Below are 27,941 nucleotides of genomic sequence, written 5' to 3'. Positions count from 1 at the left end.
TAGTAAACCATAAGCTATAAAAAATAACATAACAGTAATAAATATGCAATCATCTTGTAAGTTGTCATATAAGTGATCGAAGCGTGTCACATAATTATTAAAATATCTCATTATGAATTTAGTTTTGTTATTTGGATTATATTCATTCATTCATTTTCTTTTCAGCTTAGTTCCTTTATTAATCTGGGGTTGCCACAGCGGAATGAATTATCCAGCATGTTTTACACAGCGGATGTCCTTCCAGCTACAATTTGGATTATTATTTGGATTAATTGTTAATTTTACCAAAGATTATGTGTTTTGGTTGAGACTACCGAGATTAGTGAATAAAAATGCATATTTCAAAGCACTTCACGGGACCTTTAAAGGGATTGATCTATAGGCGTCTTCCGTTTTGGTTGCCAAATCCAGCTTTTCCACATATACTTGTTTCTTGCTTTATATCCGATTGATTTGCAGTAGTTTGTAGTATTTTGGATTAATCGTGACTTTTACCAAAGGCTAAAGAATATACCCTAAAGAGATTTTGCCTTTTACATAGGTTTTTTTTGTTTTTTTTTGGTGTTGGTTGCCAAATCCAACCTTTTCAAATATATTTGTTGTTTGATATCAGACTGAATTGCAGTGGTTTATTATTTTGGATTATTCGTGACTTTTACCAAAGACTAAGAATATACCCTTTAAGGATTTTACCGCATAAGCGTTTTCGATGTTTGTTGCCAAATCCAGCTTTTCCACATAATTTTGTTTCTTGCTTGATATCAGATTGACTTGCACTAGTTTATAATACGCCACAAGTTTGCATAATCCTAATATAAACCTGCTGATAAACACCAATCATAAATTGGTGTAGATACTTTTTGGTACACCTATAAAACATTTTAATAATTTACCTATGTTTTCAGATGTGTATGTTTTATTTATTTAAATGTATTTGCTTTTACGTTGTAATTATTTTGTGTATTGATTTTTTTATATATTTGCTAAATAAATATGTAGTCATTTGTATTCACGTCACATAATATTAGTACAAATTACATGTTTTATATATTCCCTTTTACTAATTAAAATAAATAAAGATCGTTAATTGGTGTGTCGCGTAAACATGTGACTTCACGCGTGATTTCTGTCAAATATCTGGCAACATCTCTGTTTATGAAGAGCGCATTTCTGCTCTGGGGATCATAGTCAGTTCAAGCTGAAGGCGAGTGAGTGTAAAATGCTGCGCACAGTTTTATCCAGAGCGGTCCCTCAAGTTTGTCGTATCTCATCATGTCAACATTCAACGATTCCTGCACCGAACGTTCAGCCAGACGTGCATTATAACAAGGTAACGACCAAACGTCAGTTCACGTGTTTATTTTGTGAAACGTTAACATATTAATCACGTCTTTAGTATGTTGCAGTTACCATAACTCACAACTGAATTAAATGTTTGCTTTCTAAATACGATACATATCGAGTTAAATGTTCGTAATCTGCAACCTGGCGTCGAGTTTAGTTTTGCATTGAGTTGAACAGGTTAACGAACTTCGCATGCTTAACCCCGCCCACTGACTGACATTCCTGCTTTATCTCGATCTGTCTAGATGGGATACAGCTGCGGATACTCACATCATTATAGCATATTTTTCTGACAGTACAATCATAATTCATATTTTTATATTACTGTGAGGGGTAGGTTTAAATTTGGGATATTGGTAGACGTAAGTGAGGTAAAGTTGGTTGTACATTCTCACATTTGTTTAGAGACAACTTGTGACACTCTCCCTACATTATTAACCAGGCTACTTTGAATATGGAGGGTACAATTTTCTTGATTTTTCATCTTTAAACAATACTTTCAAAGTTAACTGGCTTATGCAATTTTATAAGTAACCCAAACTCAACTTGGAATTTTATCCCCAATTACTTTTTTACTGAGATGTCTCCCGTTTCTACTGATTTGTAACTATAATATTGCTAGAATCTCTTATGGTCACTGATTTACAAACACAACTTTTCTCCTCATTTGTATTTTATCTTGAACAATCAGGTCAATTTGTGTAAAAGCAAATCATTTATTTTTTAATAGTTGGTTTGAGAGAAATATTTTGACTGGATCTCAGTTATTTAATTCAGAAGGTCTTAAATTATAAAGAGATTTTTTTTAATGCAAATTTGGTTTCTCTGTAACTCAACAATAATTTTCCATTGTAATGGATGCAATTCCTAAAGGTGTTATAATGCTTTTTAGAGGCTATGGTGGTGGAGTATCTGGTGGTGGAGTATCCAGTGTTTTGTGTGTGCCATTGCACCCCTTGAAAACTTCAATGGCCTTCCTTTAACCTTCCTCACGTAATTACAAAATCAGGTCTTTACTTTAAAAAGAAATTGAAACAACCTCATATGTAGAGTTTTTTTTTTTTTTTTGCATGGAAATAAATGACCAAATTCAATGGAAAAAAAGTTTGGTCTTTGTAAAATATGTAATAACTAACAAAATTAGAGAAATTTCATTAAACTGTTACACAGATTTTACTCAGCCAAGACATTTTTGAAACAAAATTTAAGTCGGATATAGAAACATGCTGCTCTTTCTGTAATATATACAGTGAAACTGCTGACCATAGTTTTTATAATTGCCCTCATACACAATACTTTTAGATTGAACTTTCTTAGGTTATTCATCGCAAAATACTACCAGGATTCTTGTTATCTTTTAAGGATATCCTGTTGTTGTTTTCTTTCAATACACCTGATGATAAAAGTAAGGAATATTTCATTATTAACCTCCTCCAAATACACCGCTGTAAATTCTTCCTTGTAAATCATACCTTGATTAATTGTTTTTGAAGAAGGAACTTCAACAGTACATTATAAATATTTCTTCCTCTAAAAATCTTAAAGCTATTAAAACTGTTAACTTATTTTCCTTTTTTTAATTTGCTTAAGACATGATTTTATATTATTTGTTGTTGTTTTTTCTCTCTTGTATGTGCTTATTCGATGCTTCTCTGTAAAATTCATGTACAATTTACATAACAAATTTGTATGATGCTCTTATTGTTACCCAGACATTACCCCCCCCCCCCCCCCCCCCAAAAAAAAAAAAAAAAACAAACATGGTACTTGAATATTGAGTCTGAAATCACATGCAAGTATGACTTGAAAACAACATTAGCACTATTAATTGACTGTGAACAGTGTTGTACCTTGGTAGTCATTGACTGCTAATATGATTTCCCTATTCAGAATGTGAGAACAACGCTTTTCTGAAAGATATTATTAAGGAGAAACCCTGAATGGGTGAATATAAAACCAAATTTAAATCAATGTTGACGTTATTGAGGTAAATTTAGTTTTATATTCGCATATTCTGACTTTCTCCTTGACTAAAATAACTTTATAAAATAATTATTTTGCTAATTCTGTTATCAGCCAATGCCTATCAAAGTACAGCATTGTTCACAGTCAAATCAATAGTGCTAATGTTGTTTTCAAGTCATACTCAGATTATATTTCAGACATAATATTCAAAGTACCATGGTAAACAATACAGGGACAAGTTGTCACTGAACGAATGTGCAAATATAAAACAAACTTTACCTCAATGTAGATGTTAAAAAACACAACTTAATGGGTAATTTTAATAGATAAAAAGAATAATGCTTGGTATAAATACTGTTTATACATTACTGTCATAGTAGGGGTAGATGTTAATAAAATAATTAATGGATAATTTAATAAATAATATGAAGAATTATCTATAACTTCCAGCTGTTACAGTTAGTAGATTTTAAGGGTTTCTTTTTTTAAGTAAGCCTCCCAACCCACAACAATTCTCCTGTTGCACAAGTACTATTAGAGAAAAATTTGATAAATGATAATTAATAATTGTAAAAGGGTTACGTATAATAAATAAATAACGGTAAAATCCTACACTTCTGAAATGAATGATGGACAACATCTTTCTGATCTAAAACAGGTTGCAAGTAATAAACTTTTTTCTAAGGTCACAAGGTGTAAATGGTCCACATTGATTTTCTTTCCCTTTACCATGAGGGCTGGTGAAATACCAAATATGGAAATTATGGCCTCAGGTTCTGTGTATGAATTTAACAATTACAAATTTATTGTAAAAAAATAAGTAAATAAAACCATTTCTGGCAAATAAGCGTTTTAGGTGTAAAATACCTAATAAAAAATACGTGTGTAATGTTAAGTGGGACGCTGAAGTGCGGATCCAAATGCAGGGTTTATTATGCAAAGAATGGTCAGGCAAGCAACAGTCAACACAGGAGTAAACAGATGTATACGAGTCGTGGTCGACAAACAGGCAGATGGGCAGGAAGCAGGCAACGTAAACAAACAAGGCAAGTGTCAAAAACACAACAAGGCAAGGAAAACGGAGCAGCTTCAGCTGTGTTTGTGTGTCATCACCGGAACTCGGAACAGGTGTGTGTGAGCGGTGCATGACTGGAACGTTTAGTCCAAATTGGTGGATTTGTAATCCGTTAGCGAATTGAGTGTTTACCAGCGATCTGCACAGGCTGAATCGCTGGTGACCGTGACATGCATATAAATGACATATAAACTGTTCAAGTTTATAATATTGCTTATGTTTTATTATTATAAATTATAATATTATAGACGTGGTATAAAGTCAAATGTAAAAACAAAATACTGTTATTATTTATAAAAATATACATATTTTTAATGTTGTTACTTTTTTTTTCTCCATGTATTTAAGTAATTTGTACAGTCTACATACCTGACTTAAAGTTCATAATGTCATTCTTGTGAGGTTTCATCTATATTCGGCTGCAAATAAACTATTTTTAAATCAAAAGCTGGACATATAAGAACGTCTGTTTAGGAAAAACATTATTGACAAAATCATTGATAATAAAAATGATGGATAATACATTTAATGTGAATATATTAATTAAAAAAATATTTAATACAGAATATTGAATTGAGTTAAATAAATACAAGTTTAGAAAATATACTAATAAAAACAATCTAATTCCAGCAAGTAGACATTTCTCATTATTATTATTATTTTTTTTTAAAGTACACAACAAAACTACTGATTAAAGTGGTTGTTTTTCTGTTGTCTGAAAATAAAGGGTCTTGATCGGTTTTGTGAATATTAGTTATTAGACTTGTTTACATTTCGGTACTGTTCATCATTTAATCAGCAGACTATCAAAGTAGATTAACATGTCTAATTACAAGTCAATTAGTGATTTATATAGATAATATTAGATGTTTTTGCTTTGCTATTGAAGACGCTGTTATCAGATCTGTGACGCTGATTTGACACTCATTATTCATGGTCATGTGATGCTTCACATTTTTGCTCCATATCATGCGGTTAATTTTTAGCTGTCAAATTTGACTTCCAGCACTATATGATTATCTGCTGTTGGTGGTGATGATGGTTTTGTCCATTTGAAGTTGACTTGAAAAATCCTACTCAACTCAAGCACCATTTCTTGCCCAAAAATGTAGCGCAAGTAGGGTAAAAGTATGTGTTGTAAATATTACTTAAAGTATGAATTAAAAGTAGCCCTTTTAAAAGTGCTCGAGCTGTAAGTATTATTTTGTGGTCAGCGCCGGTACTGCGCGCTGACATGTAGCACCAGCATGCTCACGGCGACCAAAGCTCACATCATTCAAAAGAAAAGGTCCACATTGTCCCCCGAATAATGTCAACAGACTGGACTGTTTTAGCAACTGGCTGAATGTAAAGGAGGACTAAGCAAAATTGTTTCTACTTTATAATTAATGTTCGCAACTCACAGCAATACAACTTTACAATGAGTACAATTATTTGTGTTCAATTCTTTATTGTTCTTATAATTTTCCATATCTGCAATGCCTGTATTTTGGCATTTTTCTGTAGTCCACTTAGAATCCAACTTGGAAATCAATTTTTTTCTTTATTGGCATTGATTGTTTTGAAATTCAAATGGCATTTACATGCCTGTGTTTTTATTTCTGTAATAAATATGACTGTCAAGCCAGGATCTTGATGGTTTATTGTAGTCGTGTTGTTTACATGAAGAAATCTGTGTTACAAGTTAAACAAAAATTCTAATAAACAATTATATTTTGAATTTTTAAATAGATTTTGTCTTGCGTCTACAATAATTTTACATTTGAATAGCCAAAATGACAAGTTTTAGTCTTTTAATTGCGATTTAATAAAAAAAAAAAAGTGTGAATTTTTTTTTTATTTTTTTTTTTAATTTGTTTTAATCGATTGACAGCAATATGAGTGTAAACATAACATTCTATAGTGCATTTAGTTATTATTTAAGGCCATTTGGCGCTTTCAGCCATTATACAATTGACATTCTTCATCATCTTGGACACTTTTAATGCTTCCAAATGGTTTGCTGCATTTATAAAATGCCCATATCTTGGGGTAGTTCAGTATGATCATTTCTATGTGCGAATTGATTGGACAGGAATCACAGGATTGATTATTATACTCAGCCAGTCCCCACAAACAAGAATAAATAAAGTAGTGACTGCAGGTTAAAGCAAAATAGTGGAGTAAAAGATACCGATACTGCCAACACAATGTACTCGAGGGAAAGTATAAGTACACATTTTTAAAACTACTCTGTGTATTACAGTTCCTGAGGGAAAAACTACTCAATTATAGTAATTTGAGTATTTGTAGTTTACTTTGCACCTCATGCTAAACCTTTTACAATAAAGATGTCTCTTTTTTTCTCTCTGCAGATTTTCATTAATAATGAGTGGCATGATGCTGTAAGCAAGAAGACCTTTCCAACCATCAATCCTGCTACTGGAGAAATTATCTGCCACGTTGCGGAGGGGGATAAGGTGGGTGTTTAAATGATGAATATTACACTGAAAATCCTAGTACATCCCTGTGCATGTCTGAAATGGTTTAAGCTGCTAAACCCCCAGGGTTTTGGACATTTCTCAGCTGGTCAGATTGAGGTGAGACAAGCTGACTACCTTGTTAAACCAGCTTAACATCAAGATTAATTTTCTCTCCCTACAAAACGAGTCTTTTAAAGTAACAGGATAGCATTGTGTGAGTAACAGAGCTACTTTTAGCAATTGACAGGAAATCTTTTACCTCACGGACCAAACAAATCTGCCTCAAGTATTTCCATAAGTAAAAACAAATAAAATACTGACAAATGGAAAAGGAAAAAAATAATAATCTTGATTATTATTTGTGTTTTTCTATGTTTAAAGAGCAGGTCATATAGGTTTAATATTTCTTTTGCATTTATTAATGTAGCGGTCCTTCAATGTGAACGGTTTGCAAACATAACAAAAAACAATGAATTAATAAAAATATTCATTTATTCATTCATTTTCCTTCGGTTTAGTCCCTTTATTCAGCAGGGGTCGCCACAGCGGAATGAACCACCAACTTATCCAGCATATGTTTTACACAGCTGATGCCCTTCCAGCTGGGAAACACCCATACACACTCATTCACACACACTCGTACACCACAGCCAATGTAGTTTATTCAGTTGACCTTTAGCGCATGTGTTTGGACTGTGGGGGAAACCGGAGCACCCGGAGAAAACCGGGAGAACATGTAAACTCTATACCAGGGGTCACCAATCTCGGTCCTGGAGGGCTGGTGTCCCTGCAGGGTTTAGCTCCAACTTGACTCAACACACCTGCCTGGATGACCTAGTAAGACCTTGATTAGCTTGTTCAGGTGTGTTTGATTAGGGTTGGAGCTCAAATCTGCTGGACACCGGCTCTCCAGTAACAAGTTTGGTGACCCCTGCTCTATACAGAAACACAAACTGACCCAGCTGGGACTCGAACCAGCGACCTTCTTTCTGTGAGGCAACAGTGCTATCCACACTCTCTCTTAAAGTATTTTAAAGAAAAATTCAAGGAAAGACCAATCAAAACAATTCTTTAACTAGTATTATTATTGTCATGTTATCTTATGAATGGTTTTGTGTATATATGTGATGGTTTACCTTATGATATATGCGTATTTAGAGTATAATTATGTTCTCCTGGTAATTCCTTGTCTGGTAAATTGTATCCATGCATGATTTTTATGGCATGTTCTGTATGTTTATGTGTATCAATATTATTTATATTGTAAAAAACAAAACAGATTTGCCAGCTAACCAATCAGAGCAGAGTTAGCTCATGGAGGGGGAGGGGCTTAGAGATTTGAAGCCCCGAATGGATTCAAACGAACCAATTAAAAACTATTCTAATATAAAATTCATATTTTGAGAGTTTATTGACCTCAGATGTAGGCCTGTCACAATAATCAATATATGGACTTATCGCACAACACATGGACATGAGCTCAGTCATTTATGGTGATGCAATGTATATCACCCATACCAAACCAATTCTAGCAACACTTTTAGCTGCTTGTGCAACATCTCTCTCTATTAGAGGTGTCAGTACGGTTAATAAAACACAGTAGTATTCACTATAAATTAATATAGTACAGTGTTTCCCAACCCTGTTCCTGGAGGCACACCAACAGTACATATTTTGGATGTCTCCGTTATCTGACCCATTAACTTCAGGTGTTTGGGTCTCTTCTGATGTTATGACAAGATGATTCAGGTGTGTTTGATTAGGGAGAGGTTGAAAATGTGGACTGTTGGTGTGCCTTCAGGAACGGGGTTGGGAAACGCTGCTATAGTATATTTCATGTGGGTGTCTGACGACTGAAAATAGATCTGGCAGCAGATATCGCAGCCTCCGTTACTCTTTACTTTGTTAACATTTATTATTATTTATTTATGATTATGCGCTTTCACATTCTGACTCCAATGCCTGATTATTAAACTGTTTAAATGACTATAATTAAATGAAATATTCTTAAGAATAAAGTATGATGTGTTCTGTTGAAGAGTGTACATGCATTGTGATGATATATTGACATTCTGGCATTATAAAATGGTCTTAAAATGACTCATTTCTTTTATCGCAATATATTTTGGTGCAATATATCATGCAACCAAAAATAGATAGTGACAGGCCTACTTGGATGCTTTTAAATCTGTTGTAAGGGACTCTGACGCAATATTAGGACACTTTAAAAAAATAGCATGTGACCTGTTCTTTAGGTTTTACTGTAAATAATGTGGTAATGCATTTGTAGCAATATATTGAATCAGTTTTAATGCTAAAGTTGGACGGTGAAATGAGAGAAGTCAGTGTATTTAATAAAAATTTATCACTTTTGACATTGTCAATGACTTGCATGAATAAACGAATCGCAACTCTCTAAACAATTAGTTAATTTAAGAAATGATGCATATTGAGGAGAAATAATTTGTGCGTAGCTGTAATTTTTTTTCTACCAGACAGTTTAATGTAAAGTCAAATCTGTTGACTAACAACGTTACAAGCAGGTTTTATTGTATAATATTATCTCGCTCTCCGTTTATCAAATTAAACATTGGACTTCACACCTGTGATAATTGTGTCGAGGTTAAACAAACACTCTCCTCGCTGATAGAGATGCGTCGGCTTGACTTTTGTACACCAACAACAAACCAAAAACCGGTATTAAAAATAGCCCTGTATATTTATTTACCGCATATCACATCTCCTGCTTGAACTGAGTTAACATTTCCTCACAAACACAATGTAATAAGCATAACTTAATAAAGACTCTGACACTGAGATGAACTCCACATACACCGTGCATGAAAGTGTGATGTCTGTTTTTACTGTCACTGATCTATATATTGTTTAAAATCACATCTAACTTATCTGTTCAGTAGTCTGAGGCACTGGAAAAAGTGAATTTATTTATTTATTTATTTATTTATTTTACAAATATAACTTACTTTTTGAGTGCCTTTGACTTGTGATTTTGTTGTATATCTTTATAAATCCCTTATCCAAAGATGCATTAATTACCCCTGAAGTACTTTTTGTTTGATTTTGGATTTATTTATTCATTTATTTGTGGTTTTTAATTGTATATTTATTATTGAAATGTCTTTTGCCATGGAAATAGCCGCTATTGCTGACATGGCATTAACTAAAAATAGATGATTTTTGTTTTTACTGCACAGCAAGGTTATTACAGTTTAGCATTTCTAATGTAGTTTTTATTGCAATACTATTTTTTTTATTATTATGACATGTACATTTTAGTGTCTTTTTCTTTTGTTTTATTAATGTGTTTATTTTAGTGTTTATTTTGTAAACACATTAATATATCTTATGTTTAGTTTTAGTAGTTTGTTTTATTAATGGGTTTTGATTAGTTTAGTTTTATGAATGCATATCTACATATTGATTGTGAATATCATATCTGTGTATATATAAGAATCCAAAATCAAACAAAAACTCCTCAGTGGTAGCTTAAATAATGTGTCAGTGCTCTTTGGATAAGGGATTCATAAGAATAAAAACCAAAAATCAGTCCAAGGCACACCAAAAATGTGGAAAAAATATTAAAAAGCCTTTATTGACAGAATAGCCATGTCATTAAAGGCTTTTTAACGTTTTTTCCACGTTTTCTAGTGCCTTGGATTGATTTCTGCTGTACATATCTATATATATATATATATATATATATATATATATATATATATATATATATATATATATATATATATATATCTATATATAGATAGATAGATAGATAGATAGATAGATAGATAGATAGATATCCATCCATCCATCCATATATATATATATATATATATATATATATATATATATATATATATATATATATATATATATATATATATATATATATATATATATATATATATATAATTTTTATTTTTATTTTAGTTCAGTCCCCACATAGCAAAAATTCTCTTGCCCAGATCTGCCCACACAATCAGCTTTAGCTTGGCCCACATGCCGCAGTGAATTATGGTACATGATTGGACCAAATCTGGCTTCCATACAAGGGCCAAACATGGACCATATCTGGGCCAAGTCTCAGCCAAGTTAACAACCGATAATTGGGCCTGTACTGGGCCAGATATGTTTGTGTGAGATGACTGCAATGAATTTGATAAACCCATGAAGTATTTTGCGTTATGGCCGTGCGTTTTCTTGAAGTGGCCTGATTGGTAGAATTTTTTTTTTTTTCTTTACTCAAAAATAATTTAAATGTATTTTAAAAGCGGGTCAAGATAGGCCAAACTTGCATGTCCCACATATAATTTTTTAACATCTGGTCCAAATACTACATTTAATATTTGGCCCAAGTCTTGTGTGCTGCCTTAAAGACGGTGCCACCACTGCCAAACCCGGGCCATGTTTGGCCCACATGGTATGATAGTTCCAGTCGAATGCTTGCTGTGCCAGCTTTATGCCAAATCTGGGCTAGAACATATTTTTATTAATCTTTTTAAATTAAGTTTTAATAAGTCGAGTTAACTGAACACAACATTTAATTTTGCCACACAAACCTCTCAGTAAAATAATAACTCGAACACTGAACCCAAATCCATACAATTACATCTTAAATGAATTAAAAACCAAAACTGATGATGAATTCAGACACACTTCTTCATATTCAGAATCATATATGTAGTCAAGACATGCTTCATGTTTCTCATGTTGTATGCTTGTTTAATATATAGAAAAGATGTTTTTGTGCTTTACTAATGTGTTTGGTTGTAAGAGCGCCATCTACAGTATGTGTATTTTCATAAACTGCAGCAGGTCAGATTTTCCACCACAGATGTGCTTGATTATTAATTATGGACACTGTTGTTATTTTAGCTAATTATTATTATTTTATTTCAGTGTTTCAGTAGCTGTTGTTTGTTTAGTTTAGTTGTACATACAGGAAATCTTTTAGATTTTGAATAAAAAAATTTGAAAATTGAAAGTGCATTCGGATTACCACTTCAGAGTGAACAAACCAAGCATAAAATTAAAATAAATACCAATTTAAGTAGAAAATGACACATTTTATTACAGGAATATTATTGAGGAATTTATTTTATTGAAAGCAGTGTTTTTTTTTATTATTATTATTCACTGTTAATCCAAATAAATGTTTAGAGTTTTTAGCAAAAATAAATTGTAAAACTTTTAATATAATCTATATCTGCAGTATTTATTTTCTGGGCATAGAAGGGTTTTTTTCTAGCCATATAAGTGGGCATGACAAACACACACAAACAAACAAACAAACAAAATCACGCTTATAAAGTGCTGGAAAACCTTGAAAATGCACCTGAAGTCTTTTTAAAGTGCTTAAATTTAGCTTTACAGAAGGATTAAGGAATGACCCACCATATTATTCATTCATTTTCCTTCAGCTTAATCTCTATTTCAAAGGTCGCCACAGTGGAATGAACCGCCACCTATTCTGGCATATGTTTTATGCAGCGGATGCCCCTCCAGCTGCAACCCAGTACTGGGAAACACCCATACACACTCTCATTCACACACACTCATACACTACGGCCAATTTAGTTTATCCAGTTCACATATAGCGCATGTGTTTGGACTGTGCACCCACGCCAACATAGGGAGAACATGCAAACTCCACACGGAAGCGCCAACTGGCCCAGCTGGGGCTCGAACCAGTGACCTTCTTGCTATGTGACGGCAGTGCTGACCACTAAGCGCTGTGCAGTGTATTGCAAATGATGAAATGTGTCTTCATTTGTGTCTGACTGTTTGTTTGCACACAGGCGGATGTGGATAAAGCGGTGAAGGCTGCCAGAGATGCCTTTAAGCTGGGCTCTCCCTGGCGCCGCATGGATGCGTCTCAGCGTGGGCTGCTGTTGAGCAGATTAGCAGACTGCATAGAGAGAGATGCTGCCTATTTAGCTGTGAGTCAACAACCTTTGTTCTCTATACAGTCTCATAGACTTTAAGCTGACGTAGCAGTAGGAGTCGGATAGAAGAAAAGGAAAATATCATTAATCTCTGTGAGGGGAAACTCATTTGCCACCATTAATATCACAAAGACAGTCAATTATTAGACCACAAACAATACAACAACCTGATATTGTGTGTGTGTGTATATATATATATATATATATATATATATATATATATATATATATATATATATATATATATATATATATATATATATATATATATATATATATATATATATATATATATAAGGTTATAGTATGCTTTTAGGCACCTGATTGCTCATATTCCTGCCCAGCACAGAAGATACAGACAACAAGGAGTGTTAAACATGCTGTACAAATGCACTGATTTGTTCATTCATAGTAATCAGGTTCTAAGTATGTATAAATGTATGTAAATGACTTATAATTGATCTGCATTATACTCATATGTTAATTTCTTTAGTATCTTTTTTTAATAGGAACTGGAGACTCTTGACAATGGAAAGCCATACGCAGTCTCCTTCAGTGTGGACGTGCCCATGGTGGTCAAATGCATGAGGTACACATTTTCCAAAAATTGTATGAATTTCTATTAAATTAATATCATATTGCATTGTGGTCATCAAATTCTAAGCACAAACGCACAACACGTTGTATATGCCAGTAGAAATGATGTAAATGTTGTGGTCTTGCAATCTGTTGCTGTTAAAATCAGAAGAGGAGCAAATAATATTTCTTTTATGAAATGTAAGCCGTTTCTATCATTATGTATTTTTTTAATGATGATTTTATTGTATGCATTTAAATATCTAGTTAATTTTTTCTTTTATGCATTATCTCGTAATGTTTTTTTCTTGTAATGTCTTTTTGTTTTGTTATAGTGTAAATAACACATGCATACCATTAGATAGATTTACTGATTTAACATTGGAATAAACAACTTGAAACTATTGTTATCTCTTTCATATCTATCCATCCACTTTAGGCAGCAATAATATCTCTAAATCAGGGGTCTCAAACTCATTGGCAGGGGTCCATTTCAGTGACGGACAATTCATAGGAGGGCCGCTTTAACATTCAAGCACCAGAAAAAAAGTGGAAACTTGATGTAATTAATACATTTTAGGATAACAGACATGATTTTTATATTTCAAGCATTACCTGATAATGCAAATCAGCAAGTTTATCCATCACACAGCTGCTGAAATATATCTGTGGCTGTTGTGTATATGGCCGAGCATTAGAGACATGCTCAGTCATTCTTCCACAGAGTATATGCAGTCAAAACTCGAGATTTTTGATTCTTGTTGTACTTATTGAAGGGGGATTTTAAACCGCTATGAACATTCTATAATAATAATAATAATAATAATAATAATAATAATAATTATTATTATTATTATTATTATTATTATTATTATTATTATTATTATTCTGTCCCAACCAATAGGGTATATGCCGAAGTATGCTAAAGGACTTTTAATTTGTAACATCAGTAACCTGGGTTAAGAGCCTCAGGTGAACTGTATGCCATTGCAAAATCAGCGTGTTTAAGGTCTGTTTTCTTTAAAAATCAGTGATCTCCACTGGCTGAGTGATGTTCGATTTAAAAAAGGGCCTCAGATTGTAAAAGAAGCACTGCATTAAATTAAATTTCCCCCGCCATGTCTTTAAAATACGAACATTTATTTTACCCCAGGATATATAATAGAGCTTCTGCACTAGTCCGCAGATTCTGACAGGCACGCACGAGTAAACAGCTTTATCTTGTTTTACTCTTGAGCAACTAAATGAATTTCAAAGTCTTTAGCTGATTGTATTTTAATTACATTACAGCACCGATGCAGTAAAAGGAACCATATAAAATGGAAAAAAGTCACAATAACCGGTCACTGGTAGGTTATCAGTATGGGAAGTAACACTAGCTCGGCATATACCCTATCGTTGTTTAGCAGAAAGTTAGGGTAACTTTTGTGAATTTACTGGCAATTGTTCTTCTCATTAGCTTTCTTTTTGTAAAACTATAACAAAAAGGGGGAAAATATGTTGCATATATATTCACATTTTACATTAACATGTTTAATTCAACCAGCAGTACAATTTTACCATTGTACATAGCTTTTATACAAATCTTAAAACGCATATGAGGAAAATCTATTAAATCAGACCATTTAAATGGAATAGGCATGGGCCGTTCTAAGATTCTGATAGTATGATGATAACCTTGGATGAAAATATCACGGTTTCAGTGTATCACGGTATCGTGCTCACTGCTCTAAATACATTTAACTTTTTGAAACATTTAAAATATTTTGGAGCAGTAAACATGTCAGGCTAAATAATGAAAATAAATCATTGACTCCTGCTGTCTTCATTAGTTTCAAAAGCACTGATTTCTTTACATTTTAAAATGGCATCTTTAGATATCTTTTCTGCTGGAGACACTGTTGTCCTAAAAAATGTAAATAGAAAATCTTACACATACCTTGTGAACGGTATTATAGAAAATTTTGGTGGTTTCAATACGTTGACTTTTTCAAATCGCGATATACCTTGAAAATGGTTATCGTCCAATGCCTAGAATATTAACAAAATAATCATACCTGTTACACCACCAACATAAGCCATGAAAACGTGTTTGTAAAACAAAATAGGCTGTATAAAACTGATTATAGTCAAATGACCCATGTATATTTTCAAAAATAGAGCTTTAGTAAATATAGAGCACTTGTGAATGAATGAATATATATATCTATATATATCTCAACGTTTAAATCAGTTCCAGAAATAAACTGCATGTGCCTTACTATGCACGCTGAGAGAAGCTGAAAGTAAAACTAATCTGAATGCAGTACTTTAAATGTCCAGTAGGGGGTGGGGGTGGGGTCAAAACCACAAGTGGCTATATGCGACAGCACAACAATGATAGTGACTCAAAAATATATGTTTTGGTGGGCCGAATCTTATGGTTTTGACGTCTGTTGTGGACCGGAGGGAGGAGGAGGCTGGGCCGTAAATGGCCCACGGGTCAGGAGTTTGAGAGCCCTGGTTTAAATGTTGCATTTTTCTTTTTTCCATAGACGGCGTATTAAATCGTAACACAGATGATGGTTAATTAATCCATTCACAAGCCCAGTAACCTGTTTTTTTTCCTTCCTCCTTGTTTTTTTGTTTTTCAGGTATTATGCTGGCTGGGCAGACAAATGGGAGGGTAAAACCATCCCAATTGATGGCAATTACTTTTGCTACACAAGACATGAGCCCATTGGAGTCTGTGGCCAGATTATCCCCGTAAGTCTATGCTTTTGAATGTAATGTGTATTTGCAATATTTTTATAATGTTGTATTGCAGTAATTTTACAACTAATGCGGTGTCTTTATGTCTTTCCTTTGTGTGCAGTGGAATTTCCCTCTATTGATGCAGGCTTGGAAGCTGGGTCCGGCTCTGGCCACTGGAAACACAGTGGTGATGAAGGTGGCAGAGCAGACGCCGCTCTCTGCACTCTATATCGCCAGTTTGATCAAAGAGGTGAATGACATCAATACTATATGTTACAGTGCAGCTCATTGCTGTCAGTTCCATAGCAGTGGACCAATCAGAAGAGCTCGGAAGTGGGGCAACTGTTGCAAGCTTCTGTTTATAGTAGAAAGTTGGCAGGACAGCTGATTTATTTATCGTTATATCATGGTGCTCATTGTGGATTTGTCCAGATATCCTGAGTGATATGATGTAATGCAAAAATGATCTTCCCAAGCTAAAACATTTACAGTTGCTGAATGATTTGGTCTACATTCAAAGTTTATGTATCTTTGGAAAGAAGACACTCTGAGCTTTGTTATCCATCATCTAGAGTTTATAATGCGCAAAATGAAAAAAGGTTATAGATGCTTAAGTAATGTAAAAAAAAAAAAATGCACCGCACTGAACGTTTTATTATTTCATAAACAAATATGTGACATTTGTTCTGGAGCAACACAGAAAAGTAATGCGTCAAAAGCCACACATCTCCTGAGTATATGCTTTGAATTTGACACCAATAATATGCAAAATGAAATTTCTGTAATTATTTTTCTGAGACGATGTCTTGTGATTTTCTCCTTGTTTGTGGAGAAGCAGTCTGACCACACGTACTGAAGGTTTCACACACCACTAATTTTTTTGATTGTAAAATAATAAGCAGAAACATATAGTATGAATGATTTATTTTAGCACAAGTAGTACATTGTGTGAAATAAGTGCATATGCAACAAAAAAGTCTTACAAGAGTTGTTGTTTTGCTCTCTCACTCACTGGCAGAAAGTGCTTCATGGGAGTTTGCTGCTGCTGCTTGAAATCCTCAGATTCAGCTACATGACAAAAAAACAATTAGGATTCTTTTGTAAACAATTGTATTTTCCCCCTTGAGTAGCAAACATGATTTACTCTGATGCCCATATGTTAAAGGGCACATAGTTGACCTCTTTTTTTATGATTTAATATTAATATTATGGTTCTTCTGAGTGTGCCAGTTTAGGTTCAGTTTAAAACACAATTCAGATTTTTTTATTATAATGTGTTAAAAAGTGTCATGTTGGGGGCGTGTCCACAGCTCGCTGATTTAGGGGTGTGTTGCTTCACATGTAAATTAGATTCGGCTTCCCGCCAACGTAACAAGGGGGCGGAGCCATGAGCTCACCCGCTCTGCTTTGCAACAGAGTCTGACAGGCAGACTGAGAGAAGGAGCAGGAGTGAGAGGTTCAGCAATCAGTCATACATGTACGACTCGGACACAGACCAAGCAGAGAGTACAAAATCATTTGTGTCTTTGTACAGTTTTACAGCCAACTGTGTGCTAGTTTCAAGTGCCGAGCTTGTACACAGAAACTAATAACCACGCAGACTGAATTAACTTTGACTGAGGCACCGGATGCGCCGCTCGAAGCCGCGACACGGCACACCAGACACTCTCTGTGGCGTGGCAGAAACATGAAGTGTCCCGAATCGTGGCGCCACGCATTTTTGAATTCTAAACATAGGTTTCTGCAGCGGTCCGCGGCGCCCAGCCGTCGACTTGAGTGTACCCTGATAGAAACCGATGTTTAGAAGTCTAAAACGCATGCTAGTTAAGATCACAGGGAGCTTCTGGGATCGCGAGAAATGCAAACGGCTGAAGTATAAGGTAGACTCAATGAGAAGTACACGTTTGCAAACCTACCTAAAGATACAACCAATAATTCCGATTAGAGTGATAATGTGGAGAATATTGATCTTGTGTTGAGCCCAATGAGCCTTGCATCTAAAAATAGAGCTAGCGTGTTCCTTTAGTGATATCGCTTCAACTCACGCTGAAAATGGCGGACGTGAATCAACAAACTGAGGATATGATGACGCGCCTGTCAATCAATATTGGTGGGCGGGGGGGGCCGCTCTCCTACGTAAAGTTGCGGTCGGTCTGAAAACCGCTCCAATTGGTCCACCGTTTTTATGTTGTTAAATTGAAAAAAAAGCACTGGGTGTGTTTATATCACCCCAATATGACAGTCTATACACCATACATGCACATATGTCTGTCCAAACATCTTGAAAAGTAGATTTTTTTACCAAAGGTGACCTTTAAGTTGGGGGTGGCTAAACAAGTCATGCAAATGTGTAAGATGTTATACAGATGGATATCATATGGATATCGCCAATTCACATAATAAGTGTCTATACAGATGGATAGTTGGCACCCTTCAAGTTTGTTCAAGCCAGTTTAATGAGTTTGCCTCCTTAATATTTCTGTTGAATCACAATTTGAAACAATCTGATTTTCATTAGTTTTGATTTCAATGACCACTGTAGTTTTTATTTTCTTGAATGGAGGGATACCAACAATGTTGTCCACAAAACAATATTGATGTTTTCCATATGTTGTGCTGTAGGTTGGTTTTCCTGCTGGTGTTGTCAACATTGTCCCAGGAATGGGTCCCACAGCAGGAGCAGCCATTGCTTCTCACATGGATGTGGACAAAGTGGCATTCACCGGCTCCACTGATGTAAGAGATTTCCCTTCAATAGCGGATATGTCTTGAATAGAATTGCACAATATAGTGTTTCAGCATCGATATTGCAATGTGCACATCCGCAGTAGTCACATTGTAGGATATGCAATGTTGAATTCGTATTATAGTTGACCAGGAGCTGAGGTTCAGAACATGTGAGATCTGTGGAGTCACTGCAAAACTGAACAATAATAAGGTCAAATTATATCATTTGCATGTGTTTATAGAACCTGTGACTTTAAACGAGAGAGTTTAACCTCTTAATTGTTGAACACAGACATGAAAATGACGTTCAACCTAAATGATTGGCAATCTTACAGACTTTGGTGCATAGGATTTAGCTTGGTTTCATTTTAAAGGAGGCTGAAAGACGTTCAAAAATAAAACAAGTGATGTGCCTTTATGAAAATAATAAGACAATAAATGTATATTTTATCATATTACATAAAATATGTATTTTACAAAACCTGTTTTAACCCACAATAGACAGAAAGTCAAAGCTAAATATATAAACTAATTATATTCCTATTTTTGAAGTTGATATTTCAAAAAACAAGCGTTCAGTAAATTGTTGTTTGGCTGCAGTACCGGACATCACCACTAGTTGACGTTCAGTTTTCAGTTTGTCATGATTACATTAGTATTAACGTGAAATATATATTGAAGCAAACTTAAGCGTCCTGCTATCGGCATAATGACAGTTTAAATAACTTTAAATAAAGGTTAATTTTATGTGATTATTTATGCATGGTAGACTATACAGAAGGCATGGGCAAACTCGATCCTCGAGGGCCGGTGTCCCTGCAGACTTTTGCTCCAACACTAATCAAACACACCTGAACACCCTAATTAGTGTCTTCAAGATCACTAGAAAGCTACAAGCAGGTGTGTTTGATTAGGGTTGGTGCAAAACTATGCAGGACACCGGCCCTCCAGGATCGAGTTTGCCCATCCCTGCTATACAGTGTCATTATACATTTCTGTACCTGAATCCTGTTAGACTCCCTAGAAAAACCATCAAGTAAAATTGTTTATATTATTAGTGTCTCTTCCCCATTGTAGCAGAAGTCTGTTGGTATTCAGTTTTGTGAAACCCCAGACTTCGATAAAGTATATTTGCATTAAATCCATCAGCTATATTTGTGTTTCTGTAGGTTGGTCACCTGATCCAGCGAGCCTCGAGTGCCAGCAATTTGAAGAAAGTCACACTGGAGCTCGGAGGAAAGAGCCCGAACATCATCCTGTCAGACGCTAACAGTGAGTGCACTCCTGATGCATACAGCATTATTTCACCTGTTCGGTTTAATCTGGTGGATTATATTTAGTTGGCAACAAAAGAATCGTAATATATTTTTAGTACCACCGTATTCATTTATTTGTGAGTGATGTAATTATATTTGTATATACAGTGCTCAGCATAAATTTATAACACCCCCTTTTGTAAACAGGATATTTTTATCTGTCTCTCACTGAATATAAACAATATTTTTGTGCATATAAACAAAACTGATTTGATAAGCAGTTATAGCCATTAAACTAAGACTTTGGTCATCTTTAGAAATAGACAGATAATATATTTATTTTAATAGTACATTGTATACATTTTAGATTTTAAAAACTATTAGGATTTCTTTACTGGGAGCACATTGATGGCAGTTTTTAGTTATTTATCATAGGTTAAACTTAAATTATCTAATGTTTTTAATGTAAATTTCTGTATTTTAATTTTGTATAGTCTCTTAATGAATTATAAAGTTGTTATTATTATGTAATATGTCTGTATCTATAAGGATTTTAACATGACCACTATAAGCTTTCTGATGTGGCAATAAATAGACAAACAAAACCAGCACAACTCTATTACTGTAACTGTTTTCCCTGAGGTTGCCTATAATGTGATGCGTTCTCGATTTGCAATGCATCACCATTTCTCTTTGCCTGACTGTATGGGTGAAACCTGTTATTGATGCTCTTAATACTCTTAAGTGGCCCTCTTATGAAGTTTTGGCCCATGTGTGCCTGAGGACTGATAGAAAAACTTGCGTGTTAATGCAGAATAAGCAGCCTTTGTTCATCATTGGCAAAACGTGACCAGCACACACACACACACACACACACACACACACACACACACACACACAGGCACATGATCCTTTAACAAACAAGCCACAATAAAGCCTTTAAATGACGAATAACTGACAGACAGCTTCAGTCATCAAGCAATAGCAAATGGTGAAACAAAATAGTACCAGTCATCTGGGTTATTTTCCAGTACCCAACATTTGTTTTTGTTTTTTTTGAAAGCTGTTGAAGAAATAAAGGCGTCAAATGTTATGAATTCATCACAGAAATGCTTTCACACTAGTCAGATGTGTGTGTGTATACAGTAAAACACTACGCATTAGGTATTTTCAAGCATGCTTTAGCATTGCACAGATCATGATACACTTGGTCTCTTATTTGTCAGGAGTTGCCACAGTGGAATGAACCACCAACTATTCCAGCATATGTTTTATGCTGTTTTATGCGGATGCCTATCCAGCCGCAACCCAGTCCTGGGAAACACCTGTACACTCTCACATTCACACACACGCTCATACACTACAGCCAGTTTAGCTTACCCAATTCCCCTAATGCGCATGTGTTTGCACTGTGAGGGAAACCGGAGCACCCGGAGGAAACCCATGCCAACACGGTAGAAGACGCAAACTCCACACAGAAATGCCAACTGGGACTCGAACCAGCGACCTTCTTGCTGTGAGACGACAGAGCAGACCACTGAACCACTGTACCGCCCTGTGACTTTCATTTAATAGACAAAATAAAAACAACACCCATTATTTTTGGGTTGCACAGGAGAATCCAATCCGTCATGCAGGATTGTAATAGGAAAATATAAATTAAAGGTATGGCTTACTTTCAATAGTTACAAACCTGTTGAATACAAAAGAAGATATTTTGAAGAATGTTGAAAAACTAATAGCCTTCCATTTGTTTTTTCCTACTATGGATGTCAATGGCTACATTCTTCAAAATATCTTATTTTGTGCTTTACAGAGGAAAGGTTTACAACAACATTAAGGCGAGTAAATGGTGGCTAAATTATAATATTTGCATGCAAAAATATCTATATATGCAAGTAATATTCCTCAGGGTAACACTCTTAAATGGTTTTTACATCTCTAATTGAAATATATTTGCATTTGCAGTGGAAGAAGCAGTGGAGCAGTCCCATATTGCTCTGTTCTTCAACCAAGGGCAGTGTTGTTGCGCAGGCACTCGCACTTTTGTACAGGAGAGCATCTACGATGAGTTTGTGGAGCGAAGTGTGGAGAGAGCAAAGAATAGGATTGTGGGAGATCCCTTTGACTTGAACACGGAGCAGGGACCGCAGGTACAGCTCTGTTATAAACACCTTACAATCAGAGTGTGTGCATATGAAGATTTTAATATGTAAAAGGAACAATATGTCAAATATTTTCATTAATATATGCAAAAAACACCAAAACAGTGTTGTATATCTTGCTGGATTATGTACCTGCGTTATTCCAAATGTTTCCAAGGAAATAAGCAGTAAGTGCTGTGTGTTAATGCTAATGAATCAGAATCAGAAAGAGCTTTATTGCCAGGTATGTTCACACATACTAGGAATTTGTTTTGGTGACAGAGCTTCTACAGTGTAACAGGATAACAGAGACAGGACAAAAAAACAGATAATAAATATATTTAAAAAAAAATAGAAGTAAATAGTGAGTGCAAATATACAGATTGACAAGTGTTTGTACAGGTATATTACTATACACAACGTTATATGTGCAGCTGTTATGTGCAAATTGGCATGTAAAGTGTGTTGTTAAATAAGTGTATATGTGTATAAAAGTGTATAGCAGTAGTGATGTTGGTTCCACAATTATTATCATCAAGTGTTCATGAGATGGATTGCCTGAGGGAAGAAACTGTTTCTGTGTCGGGCTGTTCTGGTGCGCAGTGCTCTGTAGCGTCGACCAGAAGGTAACAGTTCAAAGAGGCAGTGTGCTGGGTGTGAGGGGTCCAGAGTGATTTTGGCAGCCCTTCTGCTCTGGATAAGTACAGTTCTTGGGGAGTAGGAAGGGTTGTACTAGTGATTCGCTCAGCAGTCCGAACTATTCAACGTAGTCTTTGGAGGTCGTATTTAGTAGCTGAGCTAAACCAGACAGTTATTGATGTGCAGATGACTGATTCAATGATGGAGGTGTAGAACTGTTTCAGCAGCTCCTTTGGGAGGTTACACTTCCTCAGCTGACGAAGTACAGCCTCTGTTGAGCTTTTTTGACTATGGAGTCAATGTGAGTGTCCCACTTCAGGTCCTGAGAGATGGTGGTGCCCAGGAACCTGAATGACTCCACTGCTGCCACAATGCTGTGCATGATGCTCAGTGGGGGGAGAGCATCATGGACCGCATTGTGGCAGCAGTGGAGTCATTCAGGTTCCTGGTGCGTCATTTCAGGTTTCTGAATGCTCACGCCCGGCATAAGTCATTTTATATAGGCGTCTATTATATTGGATTGCCACTTTACACAATATGTAACCACAAAAAACAGTGGTAAGTGTCAATATTTGGAAATTTAGTTGAATAATTTAACTTTTTATTCATTTATGGCTGTGGTTCTCGCCCTCCCTGCACATCTTGTATGTCTTCCGTACTCAACACACCCGATTGAGATCATCAGCTTGTTAACAGAGAGATCCATGAACTGATCCTTGTGTCTCAAGTAAGAGAGGCGTAGAAATTGTGCAGGGTGAGGAGCCTGAGGACCAGAATTGAGAACCACTGATCTGTGGTGTGTTAGGATTGGACAATACTTGGCTGTAATAAAAGTACTTGAGCATGTTCTCCCCGTGTTGGTGTGGGTTTCCTCTGGGTGCTCCGGACAAGTCCAAACACATGCGCTGTAGGTGAATTGGGTAAGCTAAATTGTCCGTAGTGTATGTGTGTGAATGAGTGTATGGGTGCTTCCCAGTTTTTCTTGTTGCTCAGCTGTGAGAAATAGAAGCCGCCGTTTGTAATATATAAATTTTAGGTGTTGGTTAGGACAAACTCCCTTTAGTATGGAAAATATTCCTTCTATCGTGTGCCTTTGCTTTTATTTAGAACACAACTTAAATCAGCCTTTAGGCTCGATCGTCAGGCTCACTCCTGTTGGTTTTGTCAATCTGGCAACCTGCGCTTGCATGTGTTTTGATCCAGGAGTGCAATACCTAGTTTAACCACTGGGTGTCAAACTTGCATACGACACCTTTAAATCACCAAAGTTCCATTTGATGAGCTGTATTGTGGGTTGATGTGGTGTGAAATATGAATGTAACAAACACATGGATCACTCAATCATCAGATTCATCATTAGCGTTTCTGGTCTTCCCTAAAGGTGAATGAGGATCAGTTCAAGAAGATTCTGGGCTACATCAGCAGCGGGAAGCAGGAAGGAGCCAAGCTGATGTGTGGAGGAGCTCCAGCTGCCGAGCGCGGATACTTCATTCAGCCCACAGTCTTTGGAGATGTAAAGGATGACATGAAAATCGCTCGCGAGGAGGTGTGGGGCTCACTTTTCAACATATTATTAAGGAAATAACCTCATTTTCCACTCATTTCAAGGTTAACTTTGAGCTCTCACTAAAGAGTTATGTGTGTATTAGCATAATTGCACAGTTTTTCAAGGAATGCTCCATTTATTAGCATGCATGCACATATGGTACACAATAAACACATGCATTGTTAGATTTACTATAGCTCTTACATGTATTAAATGATGTAATTTGGTTTTCCTGTCAGATCTTTGGGCCTGTAATGCAAATTCTGAAGTTCAAATCTTTGGAGGAAGTGATTGAGAGAGCCAACGACAGCAAATATGGCCTTGCGGGTGCTGTTTTCACCCAAGACATCGACAAGGCCAACTACATTTCCCACGGGCTGCGTGCTGGGACTGTGTGGTAAGCATGTGATGTGCTTTAAGCTCATATTGGAGTTCTTTGTCATTGAAATGTGTTCATGTGTTGTTTTATTTTATTAGGATTAACTGCTATAACGTGTTCGGAGTTCAGGCTCCGTTTGGAGGCTACAAAGCGTCAGGAATTGGCCGTGAGATGGGCGAGTATGGACTGGAGAACTACACTGAGGTCAAAACGGTAAGAAATAAACAACGCTCATTATTAAAGGTGCTGGAAGTTTTTGACACTTCTAAAGCAGAAAAAGACTCAATATATTTAGTAAACATGCTTGTTTATCTGAAAATCAATGCTAAAGTCAGTTATTCTGCTTTGAAAGTGTGTGTTCAGTGGCAGAATGCCTGCTTTAGATTTGGCCTCTATAACCAGCCCACTGCAAGTTTACCCTATTATATATCAGCATCCCAGGTTGCCTTGGTGAAATCAGGTTAGGGGTTTTCCACTAAGTAGGACATGTTCCTGGATGAACATCTATGTTGATACTGGAACAACATTCCAATCAGCCAATCAGAATTAAGGGATATGTTTAATGTTTATGCTAAGTTTAGGCTTACGGTTAGGTTTATGCACTTCTACATGATTATCCAACTATTATTCCCATCGGATTTTGGGATAAAAGTACAGTTATGGTTGGGTTTAGGGGTAGGGAATAGGTATGGATTACATTTTTCAACAAATGATGTTTCAGGATCAACATAGATGCTAATCCAATATCGCGTTGTACTTGCCAAAATCATGACGTGCATGTAAAAGAGTGCATTTTATTTCAGTCATTATGGCTGCGTCAACCTATGCGGATGCAGCTGAATAAGTGACCTCTGGAGGACAGTAACAGCCTCCGAAATCAGATTCAGAGTTATAGAAATCAACATGATGATGCAAATATTACAGATGCAAACATTAGCTGAGCAGCTAGCATTGTAAGGCTCGATTGTCAGGCATGCTTGCTGTTGTTTGTGTCGTAAATCTGGCTACCTGCATCATTTGCATAGAGTCTTCAAAGGAGAGACCTGGTAAAAAAAACAAATAAAACCTCTCAGATATTTTGAATTTGGACTGCAATACCCAGATCAACCACTAGGTGTCAATCGTTCACACTGCACCATCCCATTTGATTTTGATTCACTTTTAAATTGTAAGAAACTGGGGCAGAAACCACCTTTCTCAGAGAATACTGACATCTTTGTGCCATTATTCTGCATTTGTCTGAAATGTTCAAAGATTTGTAAAATGGGTAAATTTTGGGTGAAGTATCCCTTTAGGTAATTTAAGCTAGATTTTAGTTGTACATAGTATTTTAGATGTATATTTACTCTCTTTATATAATTTATTTTTAATGTTTTTCTTCACAGGTTACCATTAAAGTTCCTCAGAAGAACTCCTAAATGGAGCACGCCTCAGTTCATGAATGTAAAGAAGCTGCCGTCTGATCAAGAGTTTTCCCTCAGCATTATTGAAATGTTCATTTACTTTTGTGTTAATGGAGAATTGAGTAAAAATATTTGATAAACTGTTTTATAAAAGCAAATAACGTCAGTGATTTGATCAGTTTATCACATGCTGATGATTTTATGGGAATCATCGACCCAAAATAAAGAGAGGAAATCTATATTTGGCTGATTTCATTGTTTAATTCAAGCTTTATATCGACTGCATTACCACAGTTATTTACATGTATGAGCTGATTTCTATAATAAATGCTTATTTTTAAAATGAATTTCTCCTTTTTTTATTTATTGAAATTTTTAAAGTGAGTTGTATACACCGTGATGAGAGAACATAAACAGTATACAGTATTTTAAGGGGGGAAAAGAATTGAAAATAAAAATAAATAAATAAAAATTAAAAACAGCAGAGTGGTCGAATTCAAAATTTCTCATTTTTTATTATTAATTTCTTCTTAATGAGCATAAATATTCAAATAAATTGTTGATTATGATTTTGCAGTACCACAAGGAAATAAAATAATGTCCAACTTTGAGTTACTTTTGCTGATTTTTATTTAACATTAAGAACAGTGAAAACGCAACTAATGAAAATATTTGTGCTAATAAAAATGTGCTAATTACAGTAGAACATATATTCATCATAATTAGTCTTTTATACTAGCCAAATGGCTTGTAAACATGCAACCTAACAGACTGAACGCAATATGAATTCTACAAAAACAGGGATTTAAAGGTATCCGGACATTTAATATTAATTAAAAATATAAATTATTCAAGTCTCTCTGCTTTGGTTTAAAAAAAAAAAAAAAATATATATATATATATATATATATATATATATATATATATAATCTTGGTGAATTTTATTTAGCTGCTAAACATTCCGTGCTGCAACCCATTACTGGGAAACGCCTATATACACTCATTCGATCGACCGATTTTAATTTATTCAGTTCACCTATAGCGTGTGTCTTTGAACTGTGGAGGAAACCCACACTAACACGGGGAGAACATGCAAACTCCACACAGAAACGTCAACTGACCCAGCTGGGGCTCAAACCAATGACCTTGCTGTGAGGTGATTGTGCTACCCACTGCGCCCCCATGTCGCTCCAGTAATATTACAATTTTATTAAATATTTAAAAGGTAACTGAAAATAAGATTAAGTAAATATTCACGCTGTATTCAGACATTATTGTAAGGCCCTTAGCTGGAATGCCACAGTTCCTAGGAATTTTGTGGTTCTAATTCCTTTTGTTCAGGATTTGGGCTTGAATTTTTGTGGCACCTGGCAACCCTGGTGTCTGCTTTTCCTATCATTGATATACGCGGAATGCTAATCCGTCTTTCAAAATAAAAACCAGATGTAATTGTTGTTAAACAATTTGTAACATAATTTTAGATCATTTAAATGTTTTTATTATCATATTTAGTTTAGAATACTTAAAATCAACGTGAAATTGCGTTTTAACATGCCTCTTTAGTTATTTTGTTGCCATGTCTGCCTATTTTCGACGTATTATGTTGCTTTACAGTTCATTTTTGATAATAGTGATATATTTCTGGTGAAAATAAAATATATGCCGACTGTGGATTATTTTGACAGCGACAACGAACTGGTTTAATGTCATTTATTTCCTGTCAAATATC

General features: G+C 35.2%; 1 protein-coding gene across 1 annotated transcript; it reads left to right on the top strand.

Annotated features, from left to right (window-relative positions):
* The first annotated feature begins 1,153 nt into the window (after nt 1–1,153).
* LOC130229839 (aldehyde dehydrogenase, mitochondrial-like) lies at nt 1,154–26,559 on the top strand. Its single transcript, XM_056458841.1, has 13 exons — nt 1,154–1,330; nt 6,739–6,843; nt 12,663–12,803; nt 13,319–13,398; nt 16,019–16,130; nt 16,240–16,368; nt 18,741–18,854; nt 20,015–20,117; nt 22,070–22,254; nt 24,266–24,430; nt 24,670–24,827; nt 24,908–25,022; nt 26,195–26,559. Exons 1-13 carry the CDS (start codon nt 1,220–1,222, stop codon nt 26,225–26,227), a joined length of 1,551 nt encoding a protein of 516 aa, XP_056314816.1. The 5' UTR covers nt 1,154–1,219; the 3' UTR covers nt 26,228–26,559.
* The last annotated feature ends 1,382 nt before the right edge of the window (nt 26,560–27,941 follow it).

The sequence above is a fragment of the Danio aesculapii genome, chromosome 5 (genome assembly GCF_903798145.1).
Source record: "Danio aesculapii chromosome 5, fDanAes4.1, whole genome shotgun sequence".
NCBI lineage: Eukaryota > Metazoa > Chordata > Actinopteri > Cypriniformes > Danionidae > Danio > Danio aesculapii.
This window is presented reverse-complemented; position numbering and strand designations above follow the sequence as displayed.